This window comes from Equus asinus, chromosome 11 (genome assembly GCF_041296235.1).
Source record: "Equus asinus isolate D_3611 breed Donkey chromosome 11, EquAss-T2T_v2, whole genome shotgun sequence".
Classification (NCBI taxonomy): Eukaryota; Metazoa; Chordata; class Mammalia; order Perissodactyla; family Equidae; genus Equus; species Equus asinus.
The window spans coordinates 39,195,410-39,222,639 of record NC_091800.1 but is presented as its reverse complement, the minus strand read 5'-3'; the positions used below and the strand labels follow the sequence as shown (position 1 = coordinate 39,222,639).

The 27,230-nt window shown below is 37.1% G+C and overlaps 1 protein-coding gene across 1 annotated transcript in view; it reads left to right on the top strand.

Moving 5' to 3' along the window:
• DIAPH3 (diaphanous related formin 3) overlaps positions 1 to 27,230 on the top strand; it is a 489,528-nt gene that overhangs the window by 364,091 nt on the left and 98,207 nt on the right. The window contains exons 26-27 of the mRNA XM_070480866.1: positions 10,301 to 10,396; positions 10,876 to 10,935. Of these exons, the coding sequence (XP_070336967.1) occupies positions 10,301 to 10,396; positions 10,876 to 10,935 (156 nt within the window). The remainder of the gene's footprint in view (positions 1 to 10,300; positions 10,397 to 10,875; positions 10,936 to 27,230) is intronic.

The window sequence follows — 27,230 nt, the reverse complement described above, 5'->3', positions numbered from 1 at the left end:
ATCTTCATTAGTTAAACTAAATGACTGTGATGCCAAAATCATTTTCTTACAACAGAACCTAAATCATGAGAAATTTGGAAATTAAAAATTAATACCAATACCATATGATTTGTTACAGTATATTTATATTACCACTTTTTCTGGTTGTTTTATAATTAAACCATGCTTTTGTACATGACATCCAATAATGGATTTTTTTTTCTAACACTGGAGAGTGCTTGTAAGAAAAATCCTTTATTTTACAAATATCTCTAGAACTCTATTTAATATAAGACATGAAATTATTTAGACTACAATTTGGATACAATGTAATAAATCATATAATAATTATAGTTTATACATTCAAATGTTTCTGTGAAGTATTTTTCACTCAAGCTTTGAAAATATAGCCTTATATTTTATCCAGAGCAACTAAGAGAATGGCCCCATGGTCTGTGCTCACAGTTACAAGATGACTGCCACAGATCCAAGCATTTTCAAGATGGCAGGAAGCGGGTAGCAACCAGTGATGGCAGCCCCCACTGTCCCAACTCCAGTAGATGTTTAAGATAGGAAGAAGAGAGAGAACAGTTACTGACATGTGCCTCTGCTATTCCTAGAAACCTCATAGCAGATAGATGTTCATTTATATTTTATTGACCAGAAATGCATCACGTGGCCACCTCTAGTTTTGCTGCAAGGGAGCCCCAGAAAGTGAGGTTTTTAACTTTTCCAGCCTCTGTAGCAGAAGCAGAGAAGGAAGAAGAGGGTAGGAAATGGATGTGTTGCATTGCCAGTCAGCAATGTGTGCCATATTAGTGAATAAGAATAATCATCATAATATTAAAAATAATAGCTAATCGGGGCTGGCCCCGTGGCCCGGTGGTTGGGTTGGCGCGCTCCGCTGCAGGCGGCCCAGTGTTTCGTTGGTTCGAGTCCTGGGCGCGGACATGGCACTGCTCGTCAGACCACGCTGGGGCAGCGTCCCACATGCCACAACTAGAAGGACCCACAACGAAGAATATACAACTATGTACCGGGGGGCTTTGGGGAGAAAAAGGAGAAAAATAAAATCTTTAAAAAAAAAAAATAATAATAATAATAGCTAATGTTTATTGAGGCCTTACCATATGTGAGGCACTATTCTAAGCTCTTTACATGTATTAGCTCACTTAGTCCTCACAACAACCTTTTGAGGTATATACTATTGTTGTCTCCATCTTATAGATGAGGAAATGGGGAGGCACAAGATGGTCTTTGAGAGGCTCACAGCTGGTAAAAGTAGGAACCAAGATTGAAGCCCAGCATTTTGACTCCTTGACTTTGCTCCTAGTTTTTCTCTTTTAGGACAACAAAAAAATTTCCTTCTTTGTAAAAGATTCTATTTTTTTCCTTATAATTTATAATAGGAAATATATTTAGTTCAAGTTGCACAAATACTGAAGAATAGTGGAGAGAAAAACATATTAAACTATTGATTTTTTAAAAAATAAAATTCCATTTTTTTATGGTTGAAAGAGAACTGTTCCCATTATCATTTTATCAGTTAAATCCCAATGAAAATTGTCTTTCTAACTCATTTAACTCAAATGAATTTTCAGTTTCATATCTAGATTAAGACAAGTTCAAAGACTTTGTTTTAAATTATTCCTGTCATTTTGCTGTCTAGTTTAAGTTGTATTTGAGCTTTGTTCTAGAAGGTTAAAGACTGAACTAGTTTACCAAGTAAAGCAAATATAATCTGGTTCCCAGAAGGTCTGTCACCAGCAGCATAGAACAATAATTTATGAAATTTGGTTAGGGCAGCTCTCTCATGTTTCTTTTAGAAAGAGTTGGGTTAAACTATGAATCCATGAATTTTGTGCATCAGCTACACACTTTCAACAATTCTTTCAAGGAATTGAGCTTTCCTTCTCCTATTCCCACTCCAAATTCTAAATGGTGGTTTCCGTAGATCTCTAACTGCTACTGAAATCATATAAAATGTATTCAGTAGACGATGGGAGTAAAAAGAGAACTTTAAAAGCGCATGCAAAGTAAACACAATGGAAAGTGATCACAGGTTGAGAAGAGTCCTTTCTTCCTAAAATCCCCTTTAGATCTTAGTTTGCCTGTGGCTTTTCCTCAGCTCTCTTTTTTTTTAATCACTACACACACTCTTCTTAAGAAAGCTCATGTACTGCCATAATATCAATAACTACCACAACAAAGATGACCTGTTATCAAGTGCTTACCATGTGCCAGGCACTCTGCTGAGCATTGCACATAATTTATCTCCTCCAACCCTCCCAATAACCTTGTGAAGTAGGTGCTATTCTTATTCCCACATTAAAGTTGAGGGAAAAAATGGGGGTTAGTAAGGTTAAGCAGTTTGTCCAAGGTCACACTGATTGCTAATTGGAAAAAATCCAAGCTATTTGAATTCAAAACTTGTGTTCTCTACCATTCCACTCTGCTTACACTCTTTTCCATAGCTTCAAGTACGACCAGTTTGCTTCTAAGTTAAACCTATTAGTATAACCAATTCTTCCTCCCCAAGTTTTAAACCTGTGAAACCATGAGCCTTCTGTATACCCTTAATCACCTCAACATTTTCCAAAACTGAGCTCCTCTCTAGGCTCAGCTGCATTCTACCACCAAACAAAATAATTCAGTTCTTGGTGAAAAATATCTACAAGTATCCAGTTGGCCAAGATGGATACCTGGAAATTATCCTCAACGTTATAGTTTAATACTCACCTCCATGCAGACCAAGATTTTTCTGTTCTTCGTCCTTTCTCTTTTACATTTTCATCACTTCTGTTCCTCACCTGGGCTTTGCAATCACATTTTGCCTAGATTTAAATCACTAAACCCATCTCTTCTCAGAGTGATCTTTCCAAAGTAGAAATTTGACTGTGTTATTTCCTAGCTTAAAATGAGTTAATGGCTCCCTTAAAGGTAAAACCCAAACTGCATAGCCTGGCATAGTCAGTGCTGATACCTCCCTCCTCAGCATCACTTATCCCTCCCGCACTGGTACCCTGCTCTCCATTCCTACAATATCTGAGTTCTCCCAAGTGTTTCACATCCCTGCAGACCCTTGCCTTGTACAGCTGTTCTGTGAGCTCTAACACGGCCTTCCCTCTTCAGGAAGCTCTAGCAAATGTAAAGCTATTCTTTAAGTCTTAGGTATCCAGGAGGGCTTCTGTGTCTGCTGTCCCTTCTCCCTCTGCCCCATGCCAAGTGTCCTTCCTAGGCTGGAGAACTCCATCATCATACTCCTCGTGTTGTGTTGTACCATTTGTTACCTCTCTTATTCTCCTTATCAGAGGAAAGCACATTTAGGTCAAGAATCAACCTCTTGGGGCCAGCCTGGTAGCGCAGCAGTTAAGTTCTCATGTTCCACTTTGGTGGACCGGGGTTTGCTGGTTCGGATCCTGGGTGTGGACCTACCCACCACTTGTCAGGCCATGCTGTGGTAGGCGTCCCACATATAAAGTAGAGGAAGATGGGCTAGCTCAGGGCCAGTCTTCCTCAGCAAAAAGAGGAGGATTGGTGGCAGATGTTAGCTCAGGGCTAATCTTCCTCAAAAAATAAAAATAAATTTAAATAAATTTAAAATGAATCAACCTCTTATTTCATCTCCTCCTCCTTCTCAGTCATCTTTTCCTGTCAGGAACTTTTTTTAGCTACTTTGTATTTATCAACATAAGGTCTGCAAAATTAAATGAAATGTAATAGGCTCATAGCATAAGAAAGTATCTTCTCCCTCACTCCTCTCGATTCCATCCCACATCCCAGAGGCAATCACTTTTAATTCTTAGGGGTTTTTTCCTAGTATTTACCACTTTCCTATTTCTAGATAATATGCTTAGACTATTGTCAATTTATTCATTTTCGACATTACTGAATTCCTGTAAGTGGTTGAATATTTAGCTCCCTTATGCCCTCTCCCAACTTACAATCTCCTCGGGTACCCGTCTCCTTTACCCCTGCTGTCTGCACATCATAATTGTATCACAATTGATGGTCAAACGAATGTAAATATTTCTCCCCTCCAGTTAGTATTCCATGATTGTTTCCTGTTGGACAACAATGTTATTTCTAGGCTTATACTAACAATATTTTTTAAAATTTGCTCAGTATTTATGCATACCTGTCACTATTTTATCCAAACTCTGACAGCTCTGTGAAATAAGCAGCCGTCATTTTTGCAAACATTCCCACACAGCAGACTTGCTTTCAGTTCCCTGGCTGCTCTTCTCTCCTATGGCCCAGTTTTCTCCCATATGATCTCAACTGGCTGCTCTGGGCCTGGAACACAAGTGTCATCCTGGGAATTCTTTTTGCCACTTTGCTGTTTTGTCCCCTCACTTTCCCTGGATCTCATGTTTTTCTTTTTTCTTACATTTCTCCCTTGTTTTGCAAAGGCACACCTTCCAGTAGCTTTCTAAGAATGTTTGTATAGGGGTTTTGCATGTCTGAAAATGTCCATTTTTGATACTCATCGTATTGGCAACATAACCATCTCTTCATTGGAAATAATTTCTCTTCAGAATTTGAAATCCATCTTTCCCATCTTCTGAAATTCAGTGTTGCCATTGAGAAACCTAGTTGCATTCTGATTCCTTCCCTTTTTATGTGACCTATTTTGGTTGGTTTTTAATGTTCTGGAAGCTTTTAGGATTTTCCCTGTATCCTTAGTTATATGTAATTTCAGTCTTGTACTTTGACTTGAGGAAAATTCAGTAAAGGAAAGAATGTTCCTACTGTATCACTGCCTTGTCTTTTTTCTCTTGCTCTTTATATTTAGCTGGTTCCCAAGATCCTGCATCCCCTGATGGAGTCATCTGCACTCGCAGAGTGCCACTAGCATCTATGAGGAAAAATTAAAGTCTTACTCTCATATTTCCAAGGCCTTTCTCAGGGTCTGGCCCATAGTTCTGAATGAGTATTTTTTGTAATATGCAAATGAGTTCTGAAAATATCACCCAAATTTTTGTCGGCATTTGAGGCCAGAATGTCCAGCTTACTTCCAGAAGTTATCTGAAAGTCCTTGCTAGCACCTTGCACTCAGATGTCCAAAAGGAAGCTCATTAGTCTCTTCAATATTTGTTCCCCACTAAACTCAATATTATGAAACATTTTTCCATATTTTCTATTCTTCCAGTCACAGGTCCTAGAGACCTCAGACATGTCTGAGTCACTCCATAGCAGCTCCACCCTCTGCTTATCCTCATGTTCTCATGATTCTTCTTTAGAAATACCCTTACCTCTTCTTTCTCCATTTCCCTTTACACTTTGCAATTTTTAAAAATACCATTTACAAATTGAACAAAGTGAAAGGTTATTCAGACAGACCAAAGCTTTGACTATTTCAGTTAGTCTATTTATTTAGAAGAGTTTTCACAGCAGGAGAGAGGCTATAGATATTTTGAGTATAAATTGTCTTGTAGTTAGAGAAATTGAATTCTAATCTACAATAAAAACCAGCTAGTTTTTATTTCTCTGGTTTGTATTAGAATAAGGTAAATGTGAATCATTTAAATACTGTATTATATCTCACTTTTGGTTTTATTCATATCTTTTGCCTTTGTACCTGTTATTCCTTCGGCCAGGTATGCTTTTCCCTCCCTAGTCTCTGCTGTGGCCAACTGCTGCTTGTTTGTCAGGTCCTAATTCACTAGGAGGCCTTACATCTCCAGGATATCTATCAGACTCCTGTAACCATCAGACTTTTCCGCCTCTTGAGAGCAGAAAATATTTCTTGTTAACTCTTAGGGCCTAGGTATCCTTAGTGCCTAGTAATGTCCTGGTACATAGTAGGCCTCAGTAACCATGTGTTGAGTGAATATTCTAAATGCCTTTTTTGGTGAGGAAGATTGGCCCCGAGCTAACATCTGTTGCCAATCTTCCTGTTTTCCTTTTCCTCCCCAAAGCCCCAGCACATAGTTGTATGTCCTAGTTGTAGGTCCTTCTGGTTCTTCAATGTGGGACACCGCCTCAGCATGGCTTCATGAGGAATGTGCAGCGCTTCACCCAGGATCCCAACCGGCAAACCCTGTGCCACCGAAGCAGAGTGCATGAACTTAACCCCTACGCCACTGGGCCAACCCTCTAAATGCATTTTTAACATTTGAAATAACATCTTCACTATATGTCCGCATCTTGCACATTGGATTCTATTAATAATCTACTTGTATTTCTGACCAGAATTTCCCTTCAAAATGATGTTATTCAAAGCCATAGTAAAATACAATATAAAAAAAGTTATTTAATTTCTGTGTCTGAAACAATGCTTGAAACAGAATAAAAAGCAGATATTTCATGAACTTACCATAGTGCACTATAGAGTTCATTTATGAATTTATTTCCCTACATTTTTATTTCACTTAGCAATTTATCAAGTGCTTTCATTTGTGTTATCTCACTTGATCCTCTCATTAACCCTAGACAGGTATTATCTCTATTGCACATGTCACAAATGATTATATAACTGGTCCATGTCTCACGCATCGTTAGTTGAGAGCTCAGACTAGAATGCAGGTCTTCTTACTTTGGTATTGTGTTTTTTTCCATTATGCATGTGGGGGTGAAGGCCAAGAAAAGCCATCAGCTCTGGGAAACAAGAGCGGGGATAGAGATTCCAGGTGGAGAGCGATAGGCAGGAGAGAGAGAATGTTTGTGGAGAATCACAGGCAGTTGCCTTTAGCTGAAGAATAGGTTGTGATTTGGGAAGTAACAGATAAGATTGGAAAAGCGATTAGAATCTGTGTCGGGGGGCAAGTGGATAAATTAGGACTTTATAGTGTAGGAAATGAGAGATATTGAGAATTTGTGATTGGAGGATTGAAGATCATAATTCTGCTTTAGGACTTATCAGTACTGTATGGTATGAATAAGAATTAGAGAGAAACTAGAAGCAACATGACTCCAGGCAACTCGTGATATTTCAGGTGAAAAATAATTCCATTCTGGACTGCTAGCATAAAGTTTAGTCAGGAGAGGAAACAATGGATCAGTTCTTGAGATATTGGGGAGTGTGCATGAACAAAGTTTGGCGACTGAATGGACACATATAAGACAAAGAGAAAGAAAAGAACAAAGCTGTGTTGTTTACAGTGGTGGTGGGAATGCACTCCCACCACGTGCCAGGTCCTCCCTCTCCATCTATGACCTTTATTCTCCTGCATGATTCGTTCTTCCTACTGACCATATTAGTGCCCCATTTGTTAAGACACTTTCTGTGTAATACTATCTATAGGTATTAAAAGTAAATGAAAGCCACTGCCTTTGATGAGCTCACAGTCTCATGGTAGAAACCATCAAGTAAACAATTTGTAAAGGATTTGTTGCTAGAGGTACCACATGCCTGTAGGACACAGAAGGGAACCCAGTTCAGCCCACGCGGGTCGGGGAAGAATTCTCTGTCTTGAGGGGGAAGGAGTTAGCTTGGTGAAGAAAGTGGGAAGGATGCTGTATATAGAGAGAACAGGATGTTCAAAGGCATTAAGTGGAGAACATGGAGCTGTGGTGTAAGTTGTTTAGTAAGCCAAACGTGTCAGCCTCTATCTCCTAAGAACAGTGGGATTATCCTACCTAACCGTAACATAATTATCACACTCAGGTAACTTAACATTGGTACAATATAATCATTTAATATCCAGCTCCTTTAAAAATTTCCCTAATTATCCCAATAATGCCATTTATAGCTGTTTTACAATCCAAGAGCTAATCAACGATTGGGTGTTGCATTTAGTTGTTATGTCTCTTTAATCTCCTTTAATGTCCTTTAATCTAAACAGTTCCCTAACCTTTTCTTTTCTCTTTCTCTTGATGATGGTTTCTAAGAACCATGGCCAGTTATTTCACAGAAAGCCCCTCAGTTTGGATTTCTATGATTGTTTCCTCACACTTAGATTCAGGTTAAATATTTTGGTGCCAAGTACTACACAGGTTATGTTGTGTCCATCTCGGTGCATCACTTCGAGAGAGGATTGATGTCAGTTATCCCATCGTTGGTGACAGCAAATTTGATTATTTAGGTAGGGTGATATTTGCCAGATTTCTCCATATCCTATTCCCCCACATCCTTATATACAATGGTTTTTGCAACCATTGGTGATTTCTGCCTGATTCATTCTTACTATGTGAGTTGTAATGTGGTGAATTGTCTATTTCCTTTATGTCTTTGGCATCCTTGGTTGACATTCTTCTGTAAATAAGAGCTTTCTTTTACCCCATATTTATTTTTAATTTTTTAGTGTCAGTATGGATGCACTATTCTTTTCTTTTTTCCATTGTATAATAGTCCATTCCCATCATTACTTATCCAGTGCTCAAATTGTCCTAAATTTGTTCAAGGCTACCCTCCAGTCTGGCTTCTCTGCCCTTTTGGCACATCTCTGTCTTTGAGCACAGTCTTATTTTCTGGCACAACAATATGTGCCTGTCTCATTTCGCACTTTCTTGGTCTCAGCCCTAGAATCAGCCATTTCTCTAAGTGCTCTGGTTCCTGTCAGTGAGTAATGATATTTAGAAACCAAGATCTGAGGGCCAGGTGTGCTCATTGCTACAGCAATGTCATTACTTCTGGGCTCTTTTGGGGCATCAAGCTAGGAAAAGTTGTTTTGTTGTTGTTGTTTTTTTTAATCTTGAGTTTGTATTGATACCTAGAAATTTAACCCAACACTTCATGGTTCTTCCTTTCCTTCTCCCATTCCATATTTGCATTTCCTTTCCCACAGGGAGCATCCTTGCTGCCAACAACATCAACTTATTTACTCACCTGCTCAGTCTTATTATACACACATAGTAGTTTGAGAATCACTATGTCTATACCACCACCAACAGCAAACTTACTAAGGAAAGTTCAAATTGTCTTTATAATTTTTTTTACTTTAAAGTGTATTCCATTAATCTTATGCTTGCTTCCTTATAGTTTTAGATTTTTAAAATGTTTCCTTTTACTAATGAAGTATATACACAACCTTAACTATTTGGCATTACCTGCAGTTCTTTTCAGGAAAACTGTAGTTTTGTTTGAGTGTAAATTTTTAAAGATAGCTAGGTATTTACTAATTAAAGTGTCTGAAATATTTAATGTATTTTAGGTAAAATAGCCATCAAGCCACTTTAGAATTAAATTTACATGTGAATTAACAACCTCCAAATACTCTATTTGTCACCCACCTTTTTTTGATAACACCAACAAGGTTTAATACTTTTCTAAAAATATGAAATAGAACCAGATGGAAAAGGGCCGATACACATTTATATTTATATATCTGTTTATAAGCTGTAAATGAGTGTGTTATTTGTACTTTACTGCATTCATTTGTCATCTGTTCCCTATAAAGGGACTGTGTCTCAAAAACAAAGAAATAAAAAATCCAGAGGAAAATAGTTTTGTTACTTCAGACATACTGTATACCAGCCATACAATTTCATAGAGAATTCCTGCAGATAACCCCTCTCTAAGGGACAAAGAAGTCTTTGGTGTTTCCTTGAATTTAGGATGGGCCAGTAGTTTCTTTGAAGCCTTTTTTCCTGCTTTCTTTAAATAATATAGCATTGACAACTATAAATATTGTGATTATTACAAACTAATGTGATATTTGTAGCGAGAATTGGCTCTATTACCACCTCTTTCTTAATTATATACAGGATGTCGATTTAAACTGATCGTAATGTGATGCAGTCCTTTAGACTTTTGAGAGCTTCTTTTGGTTTATTTTTCATTGTAGAAGACAAACTTTTCATACATCCTGTAAGAGTTTGTAGTGATTGTTCTGCATCACCTGAAGTCAGGGGACAGTTATCCTCTGATGTGAAGAATCAGTTGTTGGGAACATGTTTGCAAAAGTTGGCCTGGAAATATAATTTTGTACAATAAGTTTAGATGGCAGAATCTCAGTAACAACAACAAAAACCCTCTCCCACACCTGGTCGATTTTAGAATAGAAGCTGATGCTTTGAAAATAACCCATTTCGACCAGGGAAATGTGATTTATGATAACCTGAGACACAGATATGACTAGAACCACATTCCATTTAAAGTTATTGTGCCATCAGACTATAAAAGCAGTGCTCTGAAGTGAATCCATGGGACTCGATCTCTGTAGTGGACAGTAACACAGGCACTAATGAGACAGATTTCATTAAAAAATATTTGATTTATAAGAGAGTTAAAGTCCTATCTTATTTTGAAATTGCTGGCTTAGTCCTGGCATCTGATCTTTTCTCCCCCTACCATCACCATCACCAGTTTCTGTGTATGCTTTGACATTGCTATGGTAACCCTGAGAGCTGATGGAATTCCCTGCATCTCTCTTCACAGAGGGTGATGAGACAGGAGTGATGGATAGTCTGCTGGAGGCCTTGCAGTCGGGGGCTGCCTTCCGCGACCGAAGGAAAAGGACACCGAAGCCGAAAGGTGAACTTTATACTTGTTTCATGTTACTTTCTAGGGAATTATTACAAAGAACAACCCTTTTTTTTTTCCCCATTCTTTTAAAGTCATGTGTCAAGAATGTAGTGCTGTGGGCAACAATTCTTCAGAAGTTTCGTAGGTTTGCATAATTCTTCCCTTGCAATGACAGATATCAGAGAGAAAAGCATTCCAGTTGGCCAATGTCAGTAGCACATTAACAAATCAATGCACTGAACCTAGAAAATCCTGATTAGTGTGACAAGTCTCATCTAAAGAACCATATGCACCTTATCCCGGTGGAGTTTACAGTAGCATAATTAAATGGGAAGTAAAAGTCATAACATTATTGCTTCAAGTATTTCAGGGTATTGAAGCATTGCTTTGCTTCCAGAAATACTTAACCTTGGAAAAAGTCCTGTTATACTTCTTGAGATGAACAGACCTCTATATTAAGTTTCTTTTATTTTTTTTTTTCTTAACAGATATTCGGCAAAGTCTCAGTCCAATGTCTCAGAGGCCTATTCTGAAAGTTTGTAACCATGGTAATAAATCATATTCATAAATTGCACATTCTTCTTATCTACTTTTATCCTGTTGCTCTGTGATTTTAGTAGGTTGCTGTGAAGTTCTCAAGTTTCAATATAACTAAAATAGTAAAAATGTGTGGATGTACATATTTGCTATGAGCTTGTGTACTCATATTTCCCGTTCCTACGTTATTGCCTTGAAGTAGTGTCGAGCGTTCTTCTTTCAGATCTCGAGTTGAATTATTTTTACTATTATTGTTTGAAGTTAACCTCACACATTTCTGAGCAGTGTTGTCCAGTGCATCCTTTCAAAAGCAGTGTGCTTTTGTAATACTATTTTAAGTAGTGGATTTACTTTACATCAGGATACAATTTGAAATATTGAATCTCTTACCTTGTTTACTCTGCTGTATTTGCCAGTACAGTTTGAAATACTGTGACCAATATTTTGGCAAAATCGTTAATACAGAAGAGCTTCTTCTGGTAATGTTGTGGAAGGATGTGCTAGAATTACTAAAACGGGAGTTAACTTAGTCTCTGATATTTATCTGAGATTCACGCCTTTCAAAAATCTCTAACCAACTCCTGCACACCCAACTTCATGGAGCCCTCTTCCTCTCTTCAAGGTGCCAGTTCATGTTGATTGGGTTTTATTTGCTTTGGTTCCCTTTCCTTCACTGTTACGTATTATGGAGATCTGCTTAATCTTCCATAGTGGAAAACAAATTCATCCATTGTGGTTGCCATTTATTCAGAGTGAGATTGTCACCAAAGTTTGCCAGATTTATAAATGGAAAAATACTTGACAGATTTCATTCAAGGGTTGTTTTGGGTGCAAGTGAATTGAGTTCTAGAAGTATTGATGTGTGACTGAGTGGAGAAACTTGTGTCAAATTTCTACCATAGCCTAAAACAATTATGAGGTAAATAAGAAAAAGACATGGATGTTATGAATCCTTAATAGCTGTAGATCCTTACTGCTCAAGGTAAAGTATGTATAGTAGAAGCTTAATAAATGAAAGGAAAGGTAAAAGTCTGCTGCAAAATTTTAAATAGATCTTTTACCTCTTTTTCAAAGTATGTTTTTGTTACTGTGTTGCCTTTTCCTACTCTAATAATAGGAAAAAAGAATTGTAATAAGTCAGAGAAATTCATCATGGATAATTAATCCCCAACTTTGGGTTATGATTGAGAGTCATTGTGACATACTAAATAATGGCAAGAAGTGTAGAGGATAGTGCTCTCCTGGAACTTAGAGATGATTTTGCTATAGATGAATAAATGGAAACTCGGAGAGGCTAAAAACTTCCCAAGAGGACAGAGCTAGTTAGTGACACAGAAATAACCATAATAAGGTTTGATTTTTATCACGTTTCTTGTTTGAGTACATATAGGGACTTTGATTTTTTATTATTAATAAAATATATAAAATAAACAACTTGGTCCCCATTACAAGTCGTTAAAGACCCACAGCCAACACAGTGATCATAATATGGTTATAATGGCATACATATACCCATGCTATGCTTAATTTAAAATAAATATTTTAGGCATTATGTAGGGGGAAATTATTTAAGATAAATTTGTGCACTAGCCTTGGGGAGCCCGGTCCTTCTGTGACTAATGTTAGTAAAGAGTCCAGGCTACAAAGGCTCATCTATAGTTATTTATAAATTGTGGCATTTTGGTCCAGATGAAAGAAGCAGATGAGCATTGCGTTTCTCTCTTGACCAAAGCTGATATATGTACTATCTTAAGTTCTAAGGCTATTGTGACAATTAAGCTATTATGTTGTACAGCAAGCCAAAGGAGCTATACCATAAACATCGAATTCTCTGTTCTCATATAAATGTAGCAGATTAAAGTGTTTTTAAACTTATTTTTCTTTGCTATTTCTGTTGTGTTTTCCCTGTACATTTCTAACCAGGTAGAAAAAAAATTGAAATGACCACGTTAATCTTTGAGGACTGTATGTATAAAGATAGATTTGTTAGACTAGACATTGAAAAATACAGAATTTGGTTCAGGAAAGTATCTTCATTGAAACAAAGATCATGATTATTTTTAGAAAAATGATATTTCAGAGTTTATTTTATAATCTTTGTATTTCAAAAATTACTTTGTTTTCATTGAAAATACTAACCTTACAGCTGAACTATGTGATTGAAATGAAACCCTTTTACTCTTTAATTTGCTTTTCATATACTTAAACAAAACTTATATCTGATATTTATGTTTTCTACAAGTATATAGTAGTTGATATTATCTCAATCTATTTTTAAAAGATTTATAAGATTTTCTATAATTATTTTAAATTTGTTTACATCCTAAGTAAAGTAATAATAGTATTATTAATAATATGCTAACATTTACTGAGTTATTTGACTTACTAAATGCCAAGTAATATTTTATACGTATCCCATTTAGTCTTCTCAATACTCCTATCAGATAGTCAATATTTTTATTTCCAGTTCATAGTCAAAAATAACCAAGGATTAAACAGGTCTGATAGTTTGCTTAAGGTCCTGTGGCCAAATTTCAAACACGGGCCTGTATGACTTCTGAGTTCAAGTTCTTAATCTCTCTGCCATATTATGCTTTAAATACAACTGCTTGAATCCGTATCTTTTCCTCTTCTCATCTTTGAGCTGATGAGTCATGTGTGTACATTTTTTTTCATATGTGCTTCAGAAGCACAGAAATTGTACACACTAACTTGTCCAGCCCTTGTGCTGTGCTCCAAACCTCTACCAAAAATACGTTGGTTAAAACCTTTACATGTTTTATCTTTAGCTTTGCCTGTTAAAGCCTAGGCAGAAATTAAGTGTTTGGTATTTTTCCATGCTAAATCTTCACTCGTTCATCCATTTAGCAAAATTTATTAAGCACTTGCTAGACACTTGACATAGAGATACCCTCTAAGAAGTCACCATGCAGTTGAGAGACTGACAAGTAATAATTCCCATATATTCGGTTAATGCCAAGGTGTAGAGGTAACACGCAGAACTTTGGGAATACCAAGAAGTCTGGAAGACCATTCCAGACTTTATAAGAATATTCCAGGCTTGGCTTCTCGAAGGACCTGAAATCCTACCTGAGTTTTGAGGAATGCGTAGAAATGAGGCCAAAAATCTGAGGGCAGGGATAAGCTAAGAAGCGCAGCAGCATGTGCCCACTTTCTCAGAAGGTCTTTTCTGAACCCACTCTGAACGCTGTAAAACTATATGCTCTTATTAGCGTATAGCTCTCATTAGCATATACTGTTAGCTAATATAATGCTCTTAGTAGCCCCTGTTTGCTCTTATTATCACTCTGGTTTTTCTCATTTTGCAATGCTTATTTCCCTTATTCCCTTATTTTGTTCTTATTTCAATGTCTGCCACACTACTCCTGAGTCCCATCAGGGTGGGGACAAGGTAAGAAAGGAGGAGATCTGTCCTGTTGACTGCTATAACGCCAATGCTTTGCTTGGTTGGTGCCTGACACATGGATGTTTAGTGAGAATGTGTTGAATGAACAGGCATGTTTATGTTTAGGCTTGAATGGAACAATTAATGTATTGAGCAAAATCAGGTCTTTGGACGTCACCCAAATAATTGGGATTTAATATGCCAAGTGCTAAAGCTCCAGCTGCGAACACAGTTAACCCCCCTCTCATGTGCTCCTTAACATGTCATCTGTCATCAAAAGGAGATATTTGATCATCACTGGTCTATACTTCAAAAGGTTGTTGGATCAGATGTGGAGGGTGCAGTTCAATCTTGATTGGATTATTTACTCCTTGGAAGTGGAGGGTTACTTATTAATTAGATTTCTTTCACTTGCTTAATCAGGCAAAATTTAACAAGAATAAATAAAACAGGAGAAAGCATCCACTGATGAGTACAGGGTGTTATCTCGTTTCTTTACTCAACACAGTGTGTTCCAAACCTAAAGATTTTCTGTAGCCTGTAGAAAATAGTAAAACTTCTGCTTTTAAGAAAAGATCATCAAAATATTTAGTAATGCATTTTTTGTAAAGATTATACCATATTTGGTATAATTTGCTAGTGAATCAACTGGCCTGATTGAAAATAAAGGACCAGATAGGGAAGAAGTATATTGAGAGTTTGATTCCAGACCAAGAATTTTATCAAAATCTCCAAAAAAGGGGGAGATTAAATAATTATTAAAAATTATTGTTTGATTGCTGGTTTGTTACAGATTTTCTTTATTTGTACATGTTATATTTTTACATGTATGCACGTGGGAAATTGACTTTTGAGCAGGAAAATGACAGGTCTGAGCAGTGTGTATAGAACTGAAGTGACAAATGTTGGAGAGAGGAAAGAATAGAAGGAAAAAAAGGACTTCACAGCACCTGATGCCGACATGGATTGGCTGCTAGGGATGGGGAAAGAGTCAAAAAGTTTATCAAGGTTTGAGGAGAGAAGCCAGGTCGAGAGCTCACAGAGTATTGCTTAATGCTGTGTAAGAAAATGAGTTATCTAAAGAAAAATCGTTAAATCTAGGGAATGGCAAGTCAAGGATTGAACCTTCGGAATAGACACGAGTGAATAGCGAAATGAACGAGAAGCCTAAAAAAGATGAAAAAATAGGGGGAGGTTGCGTAATAGTGGAGCCTACATTATGAAGGTTGAAAGAAGACTTTGAAGAAGTTCGTTTCCTCTTTTCTTTTTCTTTTGTTATTTGTTTCTTTCTTTACACACATCAGTGGTATACCACTGAGTGACTAGTGTTTTTCAGGGTAAATTAATTCCTACTTTCTTCAAGGACTTCTCCTCCCCTATACACTATGTGGACTCTGTAAAACATTTGTGACAAGGGTTTCACAAGTAGGAACTGTTTAGCCACACCTTGTGGTGTGTCTGCCTGCAATTTGATTGCATCCTCATTAGATGGTTCTCTTTTCATTAAGTAGTACAGTGGGATTTTTTTTCTCAGTTAAATGGATATAGAGTAATCAGAAAGAATTCTATAGACTATATGCAATTAAAATCCCTAATGATAAAACTATTTAACTGTGACAAAATAAGATAAAACATAATCAAAATTTTAGGCAAACACATTTTTTAGTGAACATCCATAACCTAAACAAAATCTTGCTATATTATCTTTACACTAAATCAATTCTTAATAGCCTTAATTTGGATTTGATTATCTATTTTTACTCTTCCACTTATATATGGAGCTTTGAGAGATTTTTATAGAAATAAGATTGTACTGCCTCCAGGCACAGCTGCTCTGCCACTCTTAGATTTGAAGTCAGAATTAAATGTGAAGCTAGTTAGATATCTTTGAATTAGCATATTTCTCCACAAAATAACTCTAAGGGAGGCATACAAGACAGGCTTTGTTGTCAATATATCAAAACTTCACACGTAACCATCCCTTCTCCCTAATCCACTCGGTCTTGGGTCCCCTTATTTCTTGACCTACCTTCTCCCCAAGCAGCAAGAATTTGTCTTGAGGCAGAATTATGAAATTTCTAAAGTTTTCAATGGTGTCTGCTCAGCACTAGCTGCCTTAAGGCTTCTTTGAAAACAATGAGGACAACACCAAACCAGTCCTTGTCTAGAAAACTTTATCTGTCAAAGTCATAAATGTTGACAACTACCATTTCTATTTCTTTAAACTCTATCCTATTTTAAAGTAGAAAGAACATAAGGAATAATGTGGTAAAAACTATATGATTTTGCTAAAGTCATTGGCTTATTTTCTTGAGAAAAGTTTTTTGTTCTCTTTCTGATGAACCTGTACCTGCCAAATAACCTAAGAAAGGGAGCTATTAAAATACTAATTGTTTTTGGCACCCTTAGACTTGGGCTTTCAAGCAGAATCAAATGCTACCTGTAACTGTCAAAAGACTTAAATATTTTTTAAGAAGACTTTTCTAGGCCAGGAATGGAGAACAATTTGGGTGATTTCACATTTTATTTAAACATCAGTCTCTTGTATTTACTATGTAGTCAAGCAGAAAGAAAAATGGACTCAGCAGGGCACCGGCCTAGGTAAGGATGCCCTGTGGCTAGATGCAAAAGGCCTTTCTAATTTATAGTCAGGGCAGGACAACCTTTTGGCTTAGTCATTATCAAACAGCCTCTTAAGCATGAACAGATTAGAAAATTCTCAAGTAGTAAGGACTTCAAGTTGTTTTAAAAGGACATTTATACAAGAAATAGCAAATGCCTCTCATTTAATGAACATTCACAAATGTATGCTGAAGGCTAGTACTAAATTGAGTGAAAAGGAGATAAAGAACTATTTTATAAGGAGAGCAATGTCATTGACTTTCCTGAAATAGCTGTTATGATAATATGTCTCTTGTTCTGTTTGTGTTCCATAGTGGACTATAATTATTGTGATCTTTTAAATTTTTTGGCCCACTCTAAGTTTCTCCTTTCCTTGTAGCATAGGTTTGGAATCTGGGTTTATTAGGGAGTCCAATGGATAGACTTTAAAAGCTTCTTGAACTCTGTACTTCTGTTTTAGATTTTGTGTTTGGGCATATATTTTTTTCCAGGTGAGAGGATCTGTTGATTTTATCAAAATCTCCCAAAAAAGAGAGATTAAAGAATATGGATTTTATTGTTTGATTGCTGGTTTGTTACAAATTTTCTTTATTTGTACATGTTATACTTTTACATGTATGTATGTGACATTTTCCACGTCTGTGATTATGGCAATGAAAGTTTTGTTCTCAAATGATTTTTACTATAATTGTCACTTGAGAATGAAACTTTCATTGCCATAATCACAGATATGGAAAACATGTCAAATGGCTGATATATCTACAGTTTTAGTGACAAACTATGTAGGATAAATAGTTAAAATCCAATAAATGGTGCTACTCTGGAGGTTCACTCAGGACATAGGGAGGAGAAGGCATCATCTCTACCTGGGATGGGCATTAGTCTGTTGGATCTGCTGGGCAGGATGGTGTGCAGGGCTCTTCTGGGCAATGCAACTTGGGAGGAGCAGGCAGGGACAAGAGGAGCCTGAGAAGGAGCAGTCAACAAAGCCATGGGCTTCAGAAAGGCCAGGTAAGGGAAGGGTGGAGGAGCACCTGGGCACAGATTGGAATTAAAGAACAGAGGCGTCATTGTTCACCTCAGGAAGAGCAGTTTGGGTAGAATAGTAGAAACTGAAGCCAGACAGCAGTGTTTGGAGGAGGAGTGGAGTCTATTCTTCCTAAAACCCTGGATATGAAAGAAAGAAAGAAAAGGGAAATAGCTGGAACTAGAATGAGTTGTAGTTTAATGAGTGGGTTATATTTCTTTGCCTTTTTCTTGACGTTGGCTTCACTGTCTTTGTATTCTGGAGGGAAGGAGATCTGGAGGGGAGGAATGAATGTTGAATGGGGCAGAAGTTAGAGCGAGGTTCCTAGGGATGGGATAGGAGAGGACAGGTGTGGAGAACTTGGACATTAAAAAGGAAGCGTGTGCCGAGCGAAGTGGATACAAATATTGAGTAAAGGAGAGTATGGGGGTCTCACCTGGTAATGTGTATTTTCTCTGAGCACTAAGATATAAGGTCTCCTCCTGAAAGTGACAGTCTCTGGGTAGGGAAGAGAAGCAAGGGCAATGGAGGAGGGCGCACATCTGTAGGGACTGTGAGAGGTAACTGCTCAGGGAGAGGCAAAATAACTTTTGCATCAGTGGCCAAACTGGAAAGAGAGATTATTACATGTGTAATAATAGCAGCCTGTAAAGTCTGAGGGGAAGAAAAGTAGCCAAGGTGCTTCCCAGGCCCTGTGGCAAAAGGCATTGGTTCTCCAATAGCCTAAAGGTTCTAAAAGTTCTTGTCTGAATGTAACCATAGTACTCAGTTGGGCAGGGGGTAGACTGAGCGCACTTTACAGCACCAGCCAGGGTCATGCCACTTTTTAGAGAATAAGCTATGTCATGTTTTAAAGCAGTGCACTGGTTATTTAGGAAAATAATGGAAATTCTGTTGGACATCTTATATGATGCATGTCTCAGCATTGTTTGGCTGTGTGCTACCTATGAGTAGCCATTCTAGCAGGGATGGTGGTGACCCCCACGCAGCAGGCATGTGCCGACTCCGTTACACATCTGAGATCAATTCCTACAAAAACGAAACTTGGTGCCAAACTCATTATTTCTAAGGTACCCTTAGATTTATGTTTATATTTTATTTTATTTACCCTCATTAAAGGTCGGTTTGGAGCAGCCACAGATGTAGAAAACACTTTCCAAGATTGTTGTCAGTATTAAAAGTAAATGTTTTGCAAAGCGCCTGCCTGGCACATAGGAGTTACTTAAAGAAGAGCAGCAGTTGTTCTTATTCACTATTTGGGAAAGCAGAAAACTAGCCAGATTTTGGAGTCCCGTTTAGAGAAGCCTTGAATGATCTTGCCAAGAGTGACCTTGAAAAGCAGCGTGGAGTCAGGTTGGGGATTTAGAGGCAGACAGGTCTTGGTTGGATTGCATTGACTTACTAACAGGGTGACTGTAGCAGATTATATAACCTTTGAATTTCCTCTTCCTCAGCTGTAAAAAGAGAAATTACGCTACATGCATCAAAGACTATTTGGAAGATTAAGTGAAAGTATGTGAAAGTACTCGACTACAGTACCTAGAATGGAGTAGATATTCAATAAATTCAATATATGTGAGTTCCTCCTCATTCTTTCCCCTTCTCCCCCTGCCTTCCATGATGCATTTGTCAATAGAAGGTTATACGTTCTTGAGCAAAGTGACAGTAGTTTGCAGAATGAGTGCACTAATTAGATTGAAATTAATTTTCTTACTATGAATAGTTCCTATATTGCACTTAAAGTACATTAATTGGTATGAACTAGTTTATAAGAATAAAAGACGAAAAATTTAAAGACTATAGAGACTTTTGTTTTAAAGTAAAGATGTTTTTACCCTTTTTCCTCTTGGGCGTCACCACAAAGCCACCAGGAGAAGGAGTAACAAAAAACAATTTCAACTCCTGTGAAATCAAGACATCTGTAACCTGGAACAGCAACATATAAAGAGAGAGAGAGAGCTGGAATGCAAGTGTATTCGTGTCCAAGGCCGCCATAACAAACACAGACTGGAGGCCTTAAAACAAAAAATTATTCTCTCTCAATTCTGGAGGCTGGACATCTGAAATCAAGGTGTTGGCAAGCTTGGTTCTTTCTGGAGGCTCTGAGGGAGAACTGTTCTGTCTCCTCGCTTCTGTGGTTGCCAGCAGTCCTGGGTCTGCCTTGACTTGCAGCTGCATAACTCTAATGTCTGACTCCATCCTCACATGGCACTCTCTGTGTGTGTGTCTTCACACGGCCTTCTTATAAGAACACTAATCATTTGGTTAGGGCTCACCCTAGTCTATCATGACCTCCTCTTAACTTGATTACATCTGCAAAGACCCTATTTCCAAATAAGGTCACATTCACAGGTACCAGGTGTTAGGACTTGAGCATAAATTTTGAGTGACGCAATTCAAAGCAAAACAATAGGTGACCTCAATGAAAAACAGACTGACTTAGTCCTCATAGCACTGCATAAGAGCTCAGGAACCACTGGTGGGAAGAATGAGGGACAGAGATGAAAATGGGGGGATGGTAGAGGAGCACCTCCATCCAGGTAGTGTGGCTCCAAAGTCCAGACTTGGAACCATTATGCTGCACTTCCCTCCTCCCTCCCTCTCCTCCATCTGGGAGATGAGAGATACACTGTAAAAATCGTCCTAGAGACTCAAGAATTGGGATACAAGCCAGAGGTTAGGTGCCTTATTGTAGGTCTTCATGGGCAACAGGCGGGCAATCAGTATCGGAAGACATCTCCCAGAGTAACTTAGTTTATCCCTATTAAGATATAACCAGAGCCAAGATCTCTTCTTTCATTCATTAATTATCTCCTTTTCTCCTAAGATACGCTAATTGTGCTTCGTTTTTCATTTTCCTTTTCTCTCTCCCAATACTGTGTATGAATCTAAAGGGGACTTCCCTTTGTTCTAGCTTTCAGCTTATCATTTTTATGTCATACAGAAAATAAAGTGCCCTTTAATGTGCATTCCTAAAGAGTGATAGGAGATGAGAGAGTCAATAATGGTAGTGCCTCTAGCTCAAGACAATAAAGATGCTTTTCCATATAAAACGGACAGTCTTCCAACCTTTCTGTGTGTGTGTTTCGTAGATAACATCAGCCGGTGATTTTGCATCACAAGTCTGAATATTTTTCTTCTCTTGTAATTCTTAATGTGAGAGAAAATAGCAGTGGAGAAAATCAAATACTCTTTTTTTGCCTTTTGGAGCGAAAGTCTGAATAAGAACTTAAGGGCTAATCTTTATCCACTGAATCCTTAGAATGCAAGAGAATGGGATGAAATTAGTATTTTGAAACATTAGTCTTAGTTATAATCACTGGTTCTTTGTAAGTAAGTGTCTTAATACATTACACTGGCCTCACGAAAGCCAAGGATGTAGCTAGTATAGCTAGAACTGTTTGTGCCTTCGAGGGAAACAGTGGTATGACTACTTATTATGTAGTCTAGGTAAGGAGGTAAACGTTAAATATTTTTCTCGTTTACAAAAGTCCATAAATTTATTGAAGAAAGCATTGACGTACGTTCAGAAAGCTGCATGTCCCATTGATTCCTAAGTAAATTAGGAATTATTAGCATTAGCCATCATGTACGTTATTGTGATGTGACAGCATGTGGCTTAAACAGTTTCACCATTTATTAGCACTGATATTAGAATAAATGATAACGATCATTAAGTGCTATGTACATTATCATTTAACTAATCATGCTTGCAATCTCCTTTATTAGTCAAACCTCTTTTGGTTAATTAGAGGAACTGTCTAATCCTGATTTCTAAAGGAATCATGAAATAAAGGAATATTGAAATATACTAAAGAAAACAGTAGTGCAGACCATTTACCTCATATATCGAGTTCATTTACCTTTACTTAGTCCATTATAGCAGCTTCAAGGTTAAAAGGTTCTGGCATATTTTTAAATTTTGAAAAATGATTGGGCCTATTAAATTATATGTGCATACTTTTCCCATTAAAGCACTGATGCGGCAGAAAGTGCTAATATGATATGCAAATAAAAACAAATTTCTCGTTTACCAACATATCCATATTGAAAGATGAACCAATAAATACTGCCTAGATTTAGCATTAAAAATGTTAATAACATCTTGTTTTGTTTTAGTTCTGACATGCCAGTAACTCAAAATCTATAGAACTTCATGGCTACAAAAATAAGACACAACTAAGAAACTTTTATTATCAGTCTTTTTGTTACTTATTAATATGTTTAGCCTGAGGAGTTCTTAACCTGATGTTTGATAAACAATGAACAGGGTTTTATTTAATCCAAAGGATATTTTATCACTAGGTGAAAAGCATGTTTTTGTATCTTTTTCTTAGTCTTCCCCATGTCCCAATAGAGGAGAAAAAAGATAGAGAAAAGGATCATTTAAAATTCATTGTGTTGTCATCATGCAACTTCTCGAATCATGATGATGATGCTCTGTTTTTGAATGTGCAAAGACGGAAAGAAGTGAAGGGCCTTGTGTGTGAAGAGATAGCCCGTACAGCCCTACACGGCGGAGAAAAGCACTGCTGGAGAGAGTTCCTGGGTCTGTGCTCCACCCGCAGCCTTGAGCTCCTGGGTCTGTGCTCCACCTGCAGCCTTGGGCAGTCGCATCCTCTCTAATAAGTCTTAAGTTTTCATCACTTCTTAAGCACTGCTCTTCCGTTTGCCATTCACTTGTGGGAAGCTGGACATGGCCTATTATTCTCCATTCTATTAACCTCTTTTCTCCTCATTTGCTGATCCCCATTCCCTTTCCTCACCTAAACAAAAAAAGACAGGATCCACTCAGGGTGAGAAATAAATATATTCTGTGATGGAATGAAGTAAGGAAAGTCAGTAGCTAGGCACTATGCTATAGAAACTTGTAATATTTCCTAGGAATGAACTCAGTGTCTTCTACATAGTTGTTGTTAAAGCCAGAAAAAGGGGGCATTTGAGAGAAATTTTTAAGTTGTTGTTTTGCTTTGAGTTTCCATATCCTGCTGGTATACTCTCCTTGTGGTCGTTTCTGTGTCCCTGTGCCCATCTCCCTATCTGTTTTAAAAAGTGTAATTTATTTTTTCCATGTTGTAGCCCCATATGGTTCATCACATGTTCCTCTTCTAAACAGATCTCCAGTCCTATCCAGAACCTCTTTGTAGTTTTCCACTCAGATCTTCTTTAACCCTGTTACTATCCTCTTTCAACATATACCAAACACTATTTCTCTTTTGATATCAGGAATAAGGCTATAAACATACAAATTATTGCCTCATCGAAACTCTCCCTGTTTCACTAAATTACTTGGCTCTGTGTGTTATACTGCCCAGGGAGGTTTTTTGTTTTGTTTGAACTTACCTATACTCTTTTGCTTCTTCCTTCATTTTAATTGTAAACTTTATATTGAAGAATAACATAAGTATAAAAAAAGTATGCAATTCCTAAGTATATGTCTTGATCAATGCGCATAAAGTGAACTTACCTTTGTAATCTGTACCAAGATCAAGAAACAATATTATTAGAAATGCAGACACCCTTTCAGGCTCCTCCCATTCCTAACCTCACATCTGCACATATCCTGACTGTGACAGCATAAACTAGGCTCTGTCCTTTTTATAACAGAATCATGCAGTTTGATCAATGTTGTTGTGTGAAGTTATAATTTGTTCCTTATTGTTATGTTAGTATTTCACACTATGAATATATCACAACGTTTTTCTTTTGTTGCTGGATATTTATTTTGTTTCCGGATTTTGGCTATTACAAATAGTGCTGCTAAAAACATTCTTATGTCTTTTGGTTCTGTCATGTATATACCTGGAAGTGTAATTGCTGTTTCATTGGCTATACATATGTTCAGCTTTTGTGGATACAGCCAATTTATATTTGTACCAGTTTATACTTCCATCAGAAATGTATGAGAGTTTGATTTCAACAGTTCTGGTAGAATATCTCATTGTAGTTTTGGTTTGCCTTTCCCTTATGAGTAACTTGAGTACCTTTTCGTATGCTTACTGGCTTTTTGGAATCCTGTTATGTGAAGTGCCTGTTCAAGTCTTTTGCCAACATTTTGTTGGCTCACAGGTGTTTTTTATATTGAGAATAAATAGACTTTGACACAGTTTAGAATTCCATCATAACACTTATGTCAAACTACCCGTTAAAGGAAAGACTATGTCACTTTGTAGTAGTGTAATACTCCACATGGCTCAGATCTTCCAGTAAGAGACCTTAGAATGACAGGTCTGGTCAATATTATACATTAGTAGAGCAAGCATGTTGTAGATTCTGCTGCCTGCTTATCCTCTTCTGTTAAATTCCCTTTGGTGTACCTGTCCATTGTCTTTTCCTCGTTGTCATGTGATAGTAATCCAGGGCCCCTGTAGCTTCTCTGACTAAACTGTGGACACTCCAAGAACATTATTCTAGAAAAGCAGACCATGGCTTGGTAAGACTTCAGAAAACTACCTCTTAAGTGAGTGAATGCATGGATGAGTGAATATGTGAATACGTGGAGGAAAGAAAAAACAAATGACTACATAAATGGGTCTTAAAGTCGGACCTCCCCTCTAAGTCTAACGTACATTCTATTATGTCTCACTATTTACTATTAATCAGGAAGTATTGCTGGAGTGTGGTGAACCATTGCCATAGAATCTTGTCCTCAACTTCTAGCTCACAAACATGAATTGAGTGAACTCTCAAGGTAACTAGTTTATAACACATTTAGATCTAATTTTATGGTAAAACTTGAGCGGCTTTTTTATAAACTACTTTTAAATACACAGACTAATTACCAAAGAAAAAATGCTGCTTATTCACCCTAAACAGATTATTCAACTGTTGATGACTTAGATCCAGATTAAGAGAATAAGTGTATAAATTTCTCCTAGAAGCTTACTTTCATTCATTTGTCTCAAAAAAATCTATAGTGTCTTCCAAGAGCAAATTTGCAACATATTAACTAAGGTAGTTTTAAATTGAGAAAGAGTTAATATGAAGAAGAAACTACTCTTATTTTTAAAATGTTGATTCTATTCTATCCAAGAGCAAAAAGGTAGGTGGTTTACTGACTAAGTATCTCTTCCTAAGTATACCACTTACCATGTTTCTTCCTCTGTAAAATAGTTATTATTCTTTTATGATTTAGATGTCTTTCTTTTTTTTAGACTGAATATCCATTTTGATCAATATTTATAGTCAAGATCTAAAATATGGCAGTTCAGTATCTAGTCTCTTTTGATGCTACATTTGAACCAATTGAGCAACCTTTAAAAGTAAAGTAAATATTGTTTGTTTTGAAATCAATGTATTTGAATTTTCTGATGGAAATGTCTATTAAGAGTAGAATATTTTAAAAATACAGGAAAGCATAAAGGAGAAAATACAGTTTACCCATAACCTAACTACAGTCACGTGTCGCTTAACAACAGGGATACATTCTGAGAAATGTATCGTTATGTGATTTTGTCTTTGTGCAAACATCATAGAGTGTACTAACACAAACCTAGATGGAATAGCCTACGACACACCTAGGCTACATGGTACTAATCTTAGGGGACCACCATCGTATATGCAGTCCATCATTGACTGAAATGTTGTTATGCAGCACATGATGGTACTTATATATAAACATCATTGGCCTTGACCTTCCTAATTTTTAACGTACACACATTTTTAATTTCAGACATGGTATGCGTAAGTTGTGTTATATTTTCCATATAACTTGAATTCCTCTTTTAATGTTGTTTTAATGGCTGTATCGTATCCTGTAATAAAGATGGGCCATACATTACTTAACCAGCCTCCCTAGGGTTTGACCTTTACATGGTTTTGAAATTTTTACCATTATAACAAGCAGCACTATTTCTTTAGGATAAGTTAACAGATACGAACAATTTAAGGCTGTTTGTACATATTACCACACTGACCTGGGTAGGCTGAAGGGATTATACTAAATTATACTCCCGCCAGCAGCCAATGGCAGTGTCCATTTTAAAATTTTCAACAGCACTAGATGTGTTTCAAAATTTTTACCAGTTAGACAAAATATGTCTCTTTGTTGTTTTGCATTTTTCTAATTAACAGTGAAATTGCTTTTTTTTTTTTTCTATCTTTTATTATAACTGACAAAATGTGAGAGGCAGGAAGACCAGAAACAGAGGAGGGGAGAGAAATTTTCCCAGTACTTCTTATCAAACTATGTCATCCGTTAGGAAAAATCATAAACTTTATTATCTTCTCTGTCTTATTTCTCCACTAGGAGCAATTATTATTACTGTTTATTTGTGATGGCTTTTCACTGCTGCCAGTCCAGGAGTAGGCTTTATTTATACATTTTGGCTGTTAATACATACAGTCAACTCTTGACTTATTGGAGTAATGAGGTAGAAATAGGGGGATGGAAATCAGAGATAGACCTAAATGCCAGTGGCACATAACTGGTTAAGGGATAGCTAGAATCTCAGATGGACTCTCACTTCCATCTCCAGGGGTTTTGGGTCATTAGGCAGCAGCTTAATAGATCTGTAAAGATGGTTGTGACTAAACTTTGTCCTCTTGATGCCAGCAGAGCCAGTTGAAAGGTAAAGAAACTGAGCCAACCAACTACTTAAGTTTTTGCCCAGACTACTTTAACACCAATTTTAATAGATTGTTTTCGCTGAGTTTACCACATGAATCCACTTGATAAAAGATATTATCAGCAGAGAAGGTAACTGTACATTATGATCATTTTGCTAAAATGTGACTTTTTAAATTTATAATTAAATTAATATACCCTGTTTACTTTTAGGAAGAATTTGAGATGGCTTACAAAAGAAGGCATATAATAACCCTGCAATTATAGGAGAAAACAGATGCTATAAGAAAACAGAAGAAAGTTGGATCCTTAGCCTAGAACCTTGGTTCTCAACTTCAGCATCGGTCAGAATCACCCAGGGGGCTTATCAAGACACAGGTTGCTGGGCCCAACCTGGAGTTATTGAGTCAGCAGGTTTGTGGTGGGCATGAGAATTTGCGTTTCTCTCAAATTCCCTCATGCTGTTCATCTGGAAACCACACTTTGAGAACCCCAGGTCTAGGTCATCTTGTTTCTTTTTTGAATATTTGGAATCGTCATTGATTAATATTAGATTTTTATTAAATAGTTTCTTTCGTGAACTCTATATCCCACTCTCTGATTATACGTAAGAATAGCTATGTTATTATTTTCATGAGGCTTTTCATATGGATGTAAAGGAAATGATTGGTCATATGTCCCAGTG